The following is a 12,858-nucleotide window of genomic DNA, read 5'->3' on the forward strand; positions in this document are numbered from 1 at the left end:
ACAAACTGAAGGTGAGGGAGAATATGATGACTAAACACCTAAATATGCAGCATAGACTATATGAGCTGGGAGATAAGGCGGTAAAGACATTAGCGTGGCTAGAGAAAAGGGTTCAAGGGGAAAGGTGGGTGCAGAGACTAGCCTTGCCCAGCGGCGAGACGGTTACACACCCCAAGGACATAGCAGAAGCGTTCGTAGAGTACTTAGTGTACTCTCCGTCTACCACATACAACACAGAAGACGCCCGCCAGCTCCTCGCTGACAGCGACCTGCCCACCCTTTCTGAACAAGAAAGACACACCCTCTAGAGTGACCTCTCTGATGAGGAAATCCAGAAAGCCATTGCCCAAATTCGCTCGGGCAAGGCGTTTAGACCTAATGGCACCCCTATCGAGTTTCTAAAAGTGACGAGCTCTCAGATAGCCCCACACCTTCGGGCCATGTACAACGAAAGCTATGAAACAGGTCGACTCCCGCCGGATCAACGTCTAGCTACTATAGTAGTAGTTCGTAAACCCGGAAAGCCCAGGGATAAATGTGGGTCGTATAGACCAATTTCCCTGATCAGTGTAGAAGCTAAGATATTGGCGAAAGTACTAGCCGCAAGGTTGGTCACGGTCATCTCTTCCCTGGTACACCCGGACCAATCAGGCTTTATGCCAGGTAGGAATACGACGTTGAACATTCGTCTCCAGAACGTATTGGCTCGAAAGAACTACCTAGAGGAGGATGCGGTGATCCTATCACTAGATGCCTCCATGGCTTTTGACTCCATAGAATGGCCATATCTATTTGCGGTACTAGCGTGTTTTGGATTTGGTCCTAAGTTTTTAAAGTGGGTGCAATTACTCTATGAGGATATATGGGGTCAAATATGGGTTAATAATCATACATCCCAGGCCTTCCAGCTGCGAAGGGGTACCCGGCAGGGCTGCCCATTGTCGCCACTAATATTCTCCCTTATGCTCGAACCACTGGCGGCATGGATACGGCGGGATGTAATGGTAAGGGGGTTGAAATGGACACTGGACCAGGAGGATAAAATATCACTGTACGCAGATGATATCCTACTCTATCTTGCCTCCCCCTATCGGTCCATCCGGGCAGTTTTGGATATATTCACCAACTTTGGGAAGTACTCCGGATATGCCATTAACTGGACCAAATCTATACTGTATATGCTCCATGGGCAGGTCCCTCCCCTGCCGGCCGATTGCAAGCTGGAGGTGGCCGGAGATGGGTTTCATTATCTGGGGGTGTATGTCACGGCAAGTCCAGTCCTGTTTTACAGCCACAATCTGGCCCCCCCACTGGCCTGGCTGAGATCCGATGTCGAACACTGGCGGTCCCTGCCACTCTCCCTGGTAGGCCGAGCCGCCCTCTTTAAGATGCTTGCTCTCCCGCGATTCTTATACATCCTTCATAACTGCCCGAACCGAGTTCCAGATGCCTATTTTACAGCGGTAGAGGGCGAGGTTCGTACGTTACTGTGGAATGGCGGGGGCCCCTGGATATCGCTGAAATGATACGATGGAGGCATAGCCTTGCCGGACCTGAAACTATATTACTGGGCCTCGCAGTTGGTGGTGGTAAATCACTGGGTGTATCGACCCGGCGTTCGTGCTAGATAAATATCAAACAGGTCGGGCAGGATATCTGGGAGCACTTTACTCCAAAGGCAAAAAGTATACGTTTATATGCCCCATGTCTCATACAATTGACATTTGGCGCCGAGCAAATTCTCAACTGGGGTGGGCAAATACCCTCACAAAGGCGACACCACTATGGCAGACCCAAAGACATGGTACCCTATGTTTTCAGCCGGGGTTTGACAAATGGGACCTGATTGGCATCTCAAAGATCGGAGACTTGATACAAAAAGGTTCCATCCTTAGCTTTGAGGAACTGAAGGGAACTTACCACATGGCGCAAGGTGAACTATTTCGCTACCTTCAGATTCGACATGCCCTCCAGATGGCATTTACTAACCTGCATGACATTCCAGACTCGTCGCCTCTAGAGGACAGACTATTAGACGGGCAATTACACTCGAGGGCCATCTCCCTGACGTATAAAAAGCTGTGCAATAGCCTCCCCGACACATTCGAGATGCTTCGGGAGAAGTGGCAACAGGACGTAGGACCTATTGAGGAGGAGAACTGGAGGGAGGCACTGATGTCTCCTAAGAGGGCGGCGATCACCTTCCGATACCGACTGATCCAACTAAGGGTCCTACATAGGTCCTATATGACGGGGGTCGTCCTTGCACGCAAAGGGGCTAGGGAAGATCCACTCTGTATTAGGGGATGCCAGCAGGAGGCCACTTTCTATCATACGGTATGGGAATGCCCTGCAATCAAATCGTTATGGGAGGGGGCCACGACTAAGCTTCAAACCGCACTGGGGAAAAGGCTGGCCCTCACGCCTCAGATGGGCCTACTTAACATATGGGAGGCTACGGACCTCACGGAGATCGAGCAACAGATGGTAACGCTGGGCTTCACCTTGGTCAAACGAGAAATAGCACGCCACTGGGGGGCTGCAGATGCACCATCCCTACGAGTATGGGTACAGGAGTTAGACAGATGCATGATAGCCGAAAAGGAAGTGTTCATTATTCGAGGATGCCCCAAGAAGTGGGAAAAGAAATGGAAAGCATGGAATAGGTACAGAGGGACCTTATGTACATCCCCAATGGTGGATTTGACATTACGACGGAAAGAACTCAGAGAAGTGTTAAAATTGTGAATGTAATTCATTGTATGTTGATTAGAAAAAGTGTTCTATGGTGCTGCTGGCACAAGCGTAACTCTGTCTGTGCAATTGACAAAATCAATAAAATGTTATTTAAAAAAAAAAAAAAGTGTCCGTAAAAGCATGGCTGAAGACTGTCGCCTGTGGGCTCTAGTGGTTGTGGGAGTGGCCTCAGGGCTTAAGGTTGCGTCCCCACTGGGCTCAACTAAATGTCTGCTCAGTGGTTATTGGAGAATGGTACAAGGCATTGGGGGTGACAAACAGTCTGTGCATAGATCTCACTTGGCGTGATCATAGTCATTGCACAGTGAGTACTCGGGTGAGGAGGCTGCAATCAGGAGATGACTTGAAGCAACCCCCAGTATCCGAAGGGGCCTTGTATTGGGTTCAAGGTCTGGCCAAAAACCAGGCCCGGTTGCCAGGTACTGGGGAAGGAAAGAGTGACCACATGCAGGACCCGCAGGGAATGACTAAGGTCTATACCTGACAACTGTGATTTAAGCAATAAGTCAGAACTTGGACTTATGGCACCAAGACAGGTAAACTTAAAAGCCATACTAACTGCAGAAGCAGTAACATCATTTACCTTATACTCTGCCCATGTGGTCTGGGTTATGTAGGCGAGACAGGCAGAGAGTTCAGACTGAGACTTTCTGAACACAAATCAGCCATCAGGACTAGGAGGACACAAGCACCTATGGTAGGACATTTTCTAGATGCGCAACAAAGTGAAAATTATCTTAAATGGCTCATCCTAGAGAAAGTGGCACCCAAAAGGGGCAAAGATATGGACAAAACCAGGAAAGATAGGGAAAGCTTTTGAACTTTTCTTTGCGACACAGTCCGTAGAGGACTCAATGAAGAAATAACATGGATAGTGACATAACTTGCCACTACATAAGGATAGTTATCAGCCTCATTTATCTGTTATTACTTCAATAACTGCATTATGGCAATACCAACTTCCCTATACTAAATACTATATATAATACAAGTCTTTTCATCTTATGACTATTTTGTGAACTATTTGCAATCTGTTGCAAACCCTTCCCGGGGTTTTGCTCCCCTTCTCTATATTGTGAAAGAGGATAAATACTTCTCTGCTTAGCACTAACATGGATATTGCCTTTACTCTTCAATATGCTTAGTTGCATTTCACAAATAACATCGGTAATTATTGGAATATATTTCTCTACAAATATTACCACAAGCATGCTCAATAACCATCCATACATATTTTGATTTTTTAGCGCTTATAGTTGTTTCATGCCCACCATGTTATTATCCTCTGTCCTTGATAAACAAACACTTTTCTCTGCTTGTGTTCGATCTAAGCAGATTCTAATGGTATATAGTCAACATAGTGTTGGTTTAAATGTTTATCATCCCAATTAGCTCTATCTCACGTTATGAGAGCCGTCGGGTTCGTCAAACCATAGAACCTATTATGCCATATCTTAATACTTCAATATGGCGCCGTTTTCTCGTGTCATTTTTTATCCTTTCCATTGTGTATTCAGATGTACTTTTAAGTCGTGAGCATTTCTTGCACCACTTTAAATATAACATCAGATCTAAATTCCGTAGTTTTTCCCTTGGTTATCGGCATATGGTGCAATATAAACTAGCTTTGTTGCAAACTCATGTATTCATCTTACTTTCCTGTAACTCACACGATTATACATTAAACACAATGTCAGTATAGTTCTATATCCTTACAGGATTCTATGAGATACAGGACACGATAAATTCATCTCTTTTAGGGCTCTATGTAACCCACTGACATATTCCAACATGGCGGCGACTGGAGGTTACGAATCTACCTTGTCTGTGCTTCCTACTAATTTGTTTTCCTCTCGCAAGTCTTTTTTCATCCAATTGTCGTACAACGTTCGATTTAAAACCTAACCCTGGATCAGCGTAATTCGTTGTCGTCAAATATTTACTCGCTGCAATACGGAGAATATGATGGAAATTGACCCTCAGAGGTAAGAACGCTGCTAGCTTTTAGTTACTTTAGTTCTTATTTATGGCCCAGATTTTAAATTTTGTTGACTCGCTTTATATTCTATTTTCTTGCCCGCATTAGCAAAGGTTTTTTTTTACCAATACTGATGCTCTTTTAAATAATACCTCGCTATGCTTCTTTTCTTTTGCGGCACTTACTGCAATAAGGTATGCTACATCGTGCACTATCGAACCTCACTCAGTGCCCCAATTCAGTGTAGCGCTGTCTCTTTCTTCTCATTATCATTCCTACATAACACTTGCTTAGATGTTTTTACGCATTTGTGCTAGAGTCAACACTCGGTTTATGTAGGCCAAACCCCTTGTAGTCCTTTGCGGCTGATTTTTCTGCTAAAATCCTGCTATCCTATAGAGATCTCTATGTGAGCACTAGTGTCATTGCTGTGTATTGGATTAAATAGTACAAATATCCCTTTTGCCTCCTTTATAGTTTTGGTCCTAATTTAAATTCCTTCTGGCTACGGGTTTACCGCATTACTGCCTGCCAGCACTATAAAGATAGCCCTGCACACATAATAATCTTTAGCCAGACCTCCCTAAGAGAAAACCCCTCAATGAGAGACTCTCCTTGTATGGTCTCTGCTTTATAAATATATCAATCGTGGCTCCAGTTTCTGCCTCCTTTGTCAGACAATAATAAGTGGATATCACTAACATGTAAGCTAATATCACTATTTACGTTTTTTATCCCTCTATTCCAGATAGGAGGTTATCTGAGGATATACACAAAATTAAGAGACTCATTACTCTTGGGCAGCCACCTTGATGTAGACACACTTTGCCCCCTACTTATATGTGCCTGTGGGATTGGATTTAGTATATGAGTACATGCCACGTCAATAGGGTAAGGAGTTCATCTTGCTTTGCCCATTTAACCTGAGTGACTAGAATGAGTTGTTTCTTATCATCATCATCAAAGTCTTTATTTCGGCCACAAAGGCCATAAAAGTACAAATTACAATTAATAAAACAGATACAATTCTAAAAAAAAAAAAAAAAAAACCCTGTGAGTTATAATAACATACAGTTCATCATTATACAATAAATACATTAAATAGAAGTACAACATGATAAAAACAAAGTTAAATCAAAGAAATTATACAAAGAATACAATAAAGTATGTGGAATACGTTTAAACTTATTGCTTAGTTACAGAAGATTCTGCGTTTGATCCACATACCATTTAAAAAACAGGAAACTGCGAAGACAATCGGGGGGGGTGGGTATCATATTTCAATACTCTTATGGCGTTTTCACAGTCTCTGAATCCCAGGTTTTTGCAGATGGGTTTTACCCATCGATTACGTAACCGATGGTACACTGGGCAAAAGAAAAAAACATGTTTTTCATTTTCCATTCGATAACCACAGGCAGGGCAGTCGGTATTTTTATTCAGCTCCCATTTGGAGGTAAAAGACCTGAGCGGTAAGCTGCCTATTCTCAGCTGGAAATACAACTTCCTAGCAACAGCTGGGAAGATCAGATCAAAAAATTCCTCCCTCCTGTAGTCATCTTTAATTTGGAGAAACTGAGCAGTCAGTCTGCCAACACCAGAATTCACATGAAGGCTCATAAGATTATAGTGCCTATACTGGTCTACCAGGTTTGCCCTTGAGAGTACCATACATGAATCCTCCGGGGAACCCCATAATTCAGAAAGACCAATCTTGTCACAAGTATCCCTGATATGGGTTAACCAGGGAATTTTCTTATTTTTAATTAGGGGTCAAACCCCCTTAAATTCTTCCCGAAAAGAGCCCAATTCCGGGGTAGACCAAAGTCTCTTCCAATATGTCACAGGCCGCAACGCCACCTCCTCCTCCACAGGTAGCAACCATAGGTTGTTTCTTATCAGTATGTCTATTCTTTCCAACTTCAGAGACGTATCTAGTTTTTGGCCAACCTCAAATCTGTTGCCCTGGACTTACCTGCAGAAAAGACGAATTACATATACAATCTATATAGTTACTTCGCTAATCGAAGATAGCATGTTTCTTATTATTAGCATTTTAGAAATGATCCACTTTGGGGACCTATTGTATCTGGTTCACTTATGATCTACTTTCAGATCTTTTTGCATAATTGATCTTATAGGCAGCTAACTTGGATTAGCTAAGGTGAAAGTGTGGGTCTTTCTTTCTACACCTTTCTTTACTTCCTTGAATTATCACTCTTAGTTGCACTATTAGTCAACCTACAGTCGGGTGAACACGAGATCCACTTTCATAATTTGAAGTCACAAAACTTTTTGCAAACTAATTACTTCCTGCCTTGTCTTTATCTTAAATATATGCATTTGAATATTTACAGATGACCCCCCAGCCCTTTTTTTATATTGGGTTCTGAGATTCTTCTCCCTCTATACTTGGTCCTGAGGAAGGTGGCTTTCCACCGGAATGCGTGTAGACCATTTATCAAGCTTCTATCCCTGAGGAGCCGTCCTTGAAGACAGAGTGTCATCAGAAACAGTTTCTTTCTGTCTTTTCTTCAAATCTCAGTGTTTGGACCCCCAACAGGATTGAATCTCATGTTGTTTTTATGATTATGAGGATGATTGATGAATGCATGAAGTAGTGTGTATGATGTATATTTTTTTGTTTTTGTAGTTGTGGGGTCATCACAACTAAATGTCCATTCATTTTGGATTATATGTTTTTGATGTTTCTCTTTCTGTATAATTTGTAGATGTCATTCATTTGTACACAAAAACATTGTTCTTCTAATTGATTCAAATAACATACTAATAAGAAATGTGTTATTAGAAACATAATTTTAAAGTTAAAAAATACACAAAAAGAAAAAATATTTTGTCATAATAAAAACTACAAATGAGTTTAAAATACATTTTTTCTGTATCTTTTTTATGATTTCATAAATACAGATCATGCATTGGCAGGATAGAGCCTGAATAAGTCTTGTCTAAAGAAATATAGGTCTAGATAGAGGTTTCCTATTTGATTCTCTTTCCTTTCCCCCCCTTCTCTATGACCTCTAATTACTTGTAGGGGGGCCTCTTTTTCCTCAGATTTTTCACTCGGTTTTCACCACAGGTCTTGATACCACTTAGAGTAATTTGTGACTTAACTCCCCTTATTTTGTGTGATCCCGTCTCACATTTTGACTTTATGCAGTCTTTTAATATAGTATACTCTATATAGGCTTTTAGGATTCCATCCATCCCTGTTCTCTACTTACTTTCTGTCTTTAGTCAATCGGGATGGTTTTAAAACCTTTGGCTTTACGGATGAACTTTTCTCTACACTCATTGGGCAAATATCAGGAACTAATGGAGATAGTAGAAACAAAATAAGTGACAATAGTGAATGGATGACACTTCAGAATTTAAAGAAAAAGGCAAAGAGAATGGAATCCCATGCCCATTTCATGCTGGAATATCTTAAGGCAGGCACAATACCATCCGGCATGAGGGTTAGAAACATTCCGGCCCTGTTTGTGGAGGTACGCCAATTCCTGGAGCGGTGGTCGCAGATTGCGAACCGCTGTTCCAGGAATTGGATGATACTGATCATTGAAACAGTCAAGGAAATGATACAGATTCTCAACCAAGAGATCTCAGAACTAGAAGACAAACTCAAAAAATATACCAGTGTAGAAGAGGCTAAAGATAAACTACACAGCATTAATCTAGAACTTTTAGAGTTTGAAGAATATCGGATAAAGAAAAAACAGATACATTGAAAAAAGATATTCGCTGGTTTACTCAAGAGAAGGTTTACCCTTACCTACAAAGCTCGTACTATCAGGCAGATCATTTTGACAACGGGTCATACAATTCACGTACCCATAGAAGACAGAAAACACTGACCTCAGACACCAATTCGTCAGACTCTGAATATGAAGGTCTCAGTAATAGTGAGGGCACACCTCACAATCATAGACAACACAGAGGCCAATCCTATATTCAGCATCCACAAGTACAATCGCCTTTTTTACAGGCAGGGAGGGGCAGGGGACGAGTAAGATTCCAGAGACAAGAAAGGAATTACTACCCTCAGACGGAGCCAGAACATCCACAACCGTATATGAGAACACGGAATCACCAATACTGGAAGTCATAGGAACAAACAATCTCAAACATGATAATATTCCAATCTTTAATTTGTCTAGTCACTCACTTTCCTCTGCGGAAATTGATATCTTGAGCAGAGGTCTATCTTTTGCCCCTAACACACAGCCAGACATTTTTAAACTCAAAAAAGATCTCTTCTCCTTTTTTCGCAAAATTCGGTTAAAAAGATGTATGTCTCGTTTTTAACTCATTAGAAGAAGAAGAGATTAATTATTCCGGATGTAAGCCTCCGTCCAAATTTACCCCTTCTTTGGATATGGTAGGATCTTTGAAAACTCCGTTCTTAGAGAAATTGAAAGAATCACCAAATATGTCCCTAGGACAACCCCTAACCTGACAGCCCCTGAGAGGAAGGCCCTTAATAACTTACAGAATAACACATGCATTACCATCAAACCTTGCGATAAAGCAGGTGGGATAGTTATTATGGACAGCAACACCTACAATGAAAAAATAAAAGCTTTATTGCAAGTACCAGAACACTATACCAGTACTCAGAGATCAGCTTTAGCAAATCTAAACACACTAATTAAAACCAGTACCAGCAAAGCTTTCAATGATGGATACTGTTAGACCTATCAGCCCTAGGGTGGTCTTTCCCTGTGTTTTTCGCCCTTGCCTCATTTTTTTTTTCCAGCCTCATTTAGTTGGCCTTAGGTCTCCGAGCGCCTTCCCATTGCTAATCAATGCTAAGGTGCAGGTGCTCTTTTCTCCCACCATGGCTGCCACAGGCCCCTGCTACTGCAGGGTGGTCTTTTTAGTAGCACACTAGTCGCCAGGAGCTGGCTGGGACTCTACAACATTGTTGCCACACCAGCCGCCTTTTTCTCCCATAGTTAGAGTAGGGAAGCTTCTGGAACCTTCTAGAACAAGGGCGGGGTCTGTTTTTGCCGCCTTAGAGAGTGGTCACCGGACCTGGGCATACATAAGGGGAGGAGGTAAACTTTTTAGTCAGTTGGGGCGACGCTGACCTGGGGGAACCTACGCAGGAGACTTAGGCGGTAGGGCCTAGTCAGGGACCTATACCACTGGGAGTGACAGGGCTGAGGTGCTGCCTTCCAAGCTGTGTGAGGAACACTGGACTAGCCCACTGATCTGGCCCGGCAGGAGGGGAACCCAGGGACGACCTGCAGTGACTGACTAACCTGCCTTCAGCCACCAACTCAACCCCCCCCCCCCCCTCAAGAAACCAGCTACTAAGGGTGCAGGAACCAGCAAGCGCCGAGAAGACCCTATAATTTCCCACAGGACTACTGGGGGATCAACCAGGTATTGGCGCTGTGTCCCCCGTGTGCTCCCTGACTCCACATGGGACCCCCTATACTGATTTGCCACCGGCGTGTGTGACCTGCCCTGCCTGGCCTGCCCTGCTAATCTGAGGCGCTGCGGGCAAACTCGCCGCAGCCCGGCTCCGCCATCATCTCCAGGGCCCCGAGGGGTTCAGGGCCCTGCCATCGCCGTCATCTTCGGGGCGCCCCCCCGACGTGGGCCCAGTGGCTGGTGGTCCCTCGCGACGGCCCTCGGGAAGGAGAGGGCAGCTGGGATCAAGAGCAGGCCGCGTTAGGCCCTGAGGCCGTTGCCCCGCATCACGTGACGGGGGCGTCCTCCTGGACACCGCCCCCGCCACTTGCCTATTGGGTCTTGAGGCCGCACCCCCGCAGGCCGCGCTGCCGTTGGCGGCTGCGGGCGCGCCTCTACTGAAGCCACTTCAACCGGGCCCCAGGAGCCAGCGGAGGGCCCGGGACTGGCCCCTCGTCAGCGTGGGGCTCACCGGCCGCCCCCAGACCTGCCGGAGGCCCCACGACACTCTGCTCACCTCCGGGCCTGCCTCGAAGCCTCCTCTCAGCCCGGGCATCGCCGGGAAGCTCACACTGCTGGCTGGAGGGGCTCCAAGGAGAGCGAGCCCCCCCGCCCTGCCTGAAACCGCCGCAAGGCCCCCGAGGAGGCCGAAGGAACAGGTAACCCCCGGGAGGAGGGCGGAAGGCCAGAGGGAGGTCCTGAGCCTGCCCCTCCCCCGGGGAAGACTATCGTTGGGCCCTGTTGGCCCCCACTTGCCCCAGGAACAGGGAATAACCCGGTCCAAGACCCTGTTGACTCCTACCCTATGAAGGGCTGATCGTTTACCAGATGTGCAGGATATTTGCTAATGCTACCCAGGCTGCGTGGGAGGGGTATTCCTGCCTGACAGAAAGTCTAAGCCTTGCCTAATGAAATGAGGGTTGATTGCCTTAAATGCCATGTTTATTCTTGATGAAACGCTCTGATGAAATGCCTTGTTTATTCTTGATGAAACGCTCTGATGAAATGCCATGTTCATTCTTGATGAAACGCTCTGATGAAATGCCATGTTTATCCTTGATGAAATGCTCGGATGAAATAGAGAAACCGTGATTATTGATTACCCTGACTCTGATCTAGATAAAAGCTATTTGATTTTTACTCAAACTCATTGGTGTGGTGTCAGTCATTGCGTGCGTTTCCTGTCCCAGTGGATGTGTGTGCTGTATGGTCACTTTACACCTAAGCTTTCGGGTGCCTGCCCGCTCGCGCCAAGCTACCCCCTGGGGAACTGGTGACCCCAGTTCCTACATTGGTGGCAGTGGTGGGATAAGGACCTGTGGCTATACAGCACCCTCCAGTGGGACGGTGGGCGCCGCAATTGGACGCCTATTGTGTATGCGAGCTGCATCAATTGACCCCCCGCTGACTAAGTTGAGTGTGCGGAGTCCTGTTTGAACCCGATACTGTTGCCTACATCCTAGTGTCTTTCCCTTTGATATCTGGGTCCCCACCTGTCAAAATGGAGTTCGAGCTAGCCAACCTTGAAGAGTATACAGTGGTGCAGCTGAGGGAATTCTGTCAGGGGATGGGGGTGCCTGTTGGGCAGAGAGCCAAAAGAGAGGAGCTCCGTCCAGCCTTGAGGGCATGGGTAAGGGCCCACCCAGAGGGGAGAGGGGATGGGGGACAGGAGGGGCAGGGCGCACCGCAGGAGGCGGGCGCACAGGAAGAGCTAGACCTACTGAGTATTGATGTTACTAAAAACTTGCTACCAGGGAGACGTTCCGGGGCAGGCAGTAGTGTAGGGTCTAGGAGGAGTGCGTCGCCGGAAGAATATGAGGATAGGAGGGAGGAGAGGCAATTGAGGTGGGAGCTTGCCAAGCTGGACCACGAGAGGGAGAGAGAAAGGGAAGGTAGGAGATTTGCAATGGAGGAGAAGAAGCTGGCGCACGAGCTTCAACTTAAGAGTTGGAGCTGCGAGCATTGCAGTTAGGCACACCAGGGAATGCTAATGGTGGCAGCGTATCAAAGGCTCTACATGAGCCTAAGTTTTATCTACCCAAAGATGTGATCGCGAGTTACACTGGGGGGGATGACATCGCCAAGTGGTTGGAGGCGTATGAGGTGGCCTTGACAGCCCATGGGGTGCCTGAAAGCTACTGGGGAGGTGGCCTGTACCGATACATACCTCCCAATGTCAGGGACACCCTCCTGTACCTAGAGAAGGCGGACCAATTCAGATATAACCCTATGAAGGAGGCGCTACTTAAAAAGTTTGGCCTCAACCCAGAACGGTATCGCCAGAAGTTCCGTGGCAGCCATAAGCTGTCCACGCAAAATTGGGTAGATTGTTTTGACTATGCCCGTAAGGCTCTGGATGGTTGGGTGCGTGGCAGCAAGGTGCATGATTATGAGGGCCTGTACAACCTATTTTTGAGAGAGCACCTCTTGGATAAATGTTTTCCGGAGCTGCGCCAACATCTGGTGGACCGCAAGCTGACTAATCCCCGTGAACTTGCGGAGGAGGTGGATATTTGGGTTAGCACCCAGGTGTCTCACAAGGGCCCCGGGGGAGATGGCCCGAAAGGCGGACAGGATTTCCCCCAGAAGAGAGAGGGGGGAGATAAAAAGAGGGAGCTCTCACGAGGCCCACAAACTAGCCAGTTTGGGAGAGGAGTAGGTACCCCACCTCAGTCCAGTTCCCCAAA

General features: G+C 46.0%; 1 protein-coding gene across 1 annotated transcript in view; it reads left to right on the plus strand.

Moving 5' to 3' along the window:
* The first annotated feature begins 1,923 nt into the window (after positions 1-1,923).
* LOC146869969 (uncharacterized) overlaps positions 1,924-12,858 on the plus strand; it is a 211,243-nt gene continuing 200,308 nt past the window's right edge. Inside the window, exon 1 of the mRNA XM_085640880.1 lies at positions 1,924-2,568. Coding sequence (XP_085497006.1) covers positions 1,924-2,568 — 645 coding nt within the window. The remainder of the gene's footprint in view (positions 2,569-12,858) is intronic.

The sequence above is a fragment of the Triturus cristatus genome, chromosome 1_1 (assembly GCF_964204655.1).
Source record: "Triturus cristatus chromosome 1_1, aTriCri1.1, whole genome shotgun sequence".
NCBI lineage: Eukaryota > Metazoa > Chordata > Amphibia > Caudata > Salamandridae > Triturus > Triturus cristatus.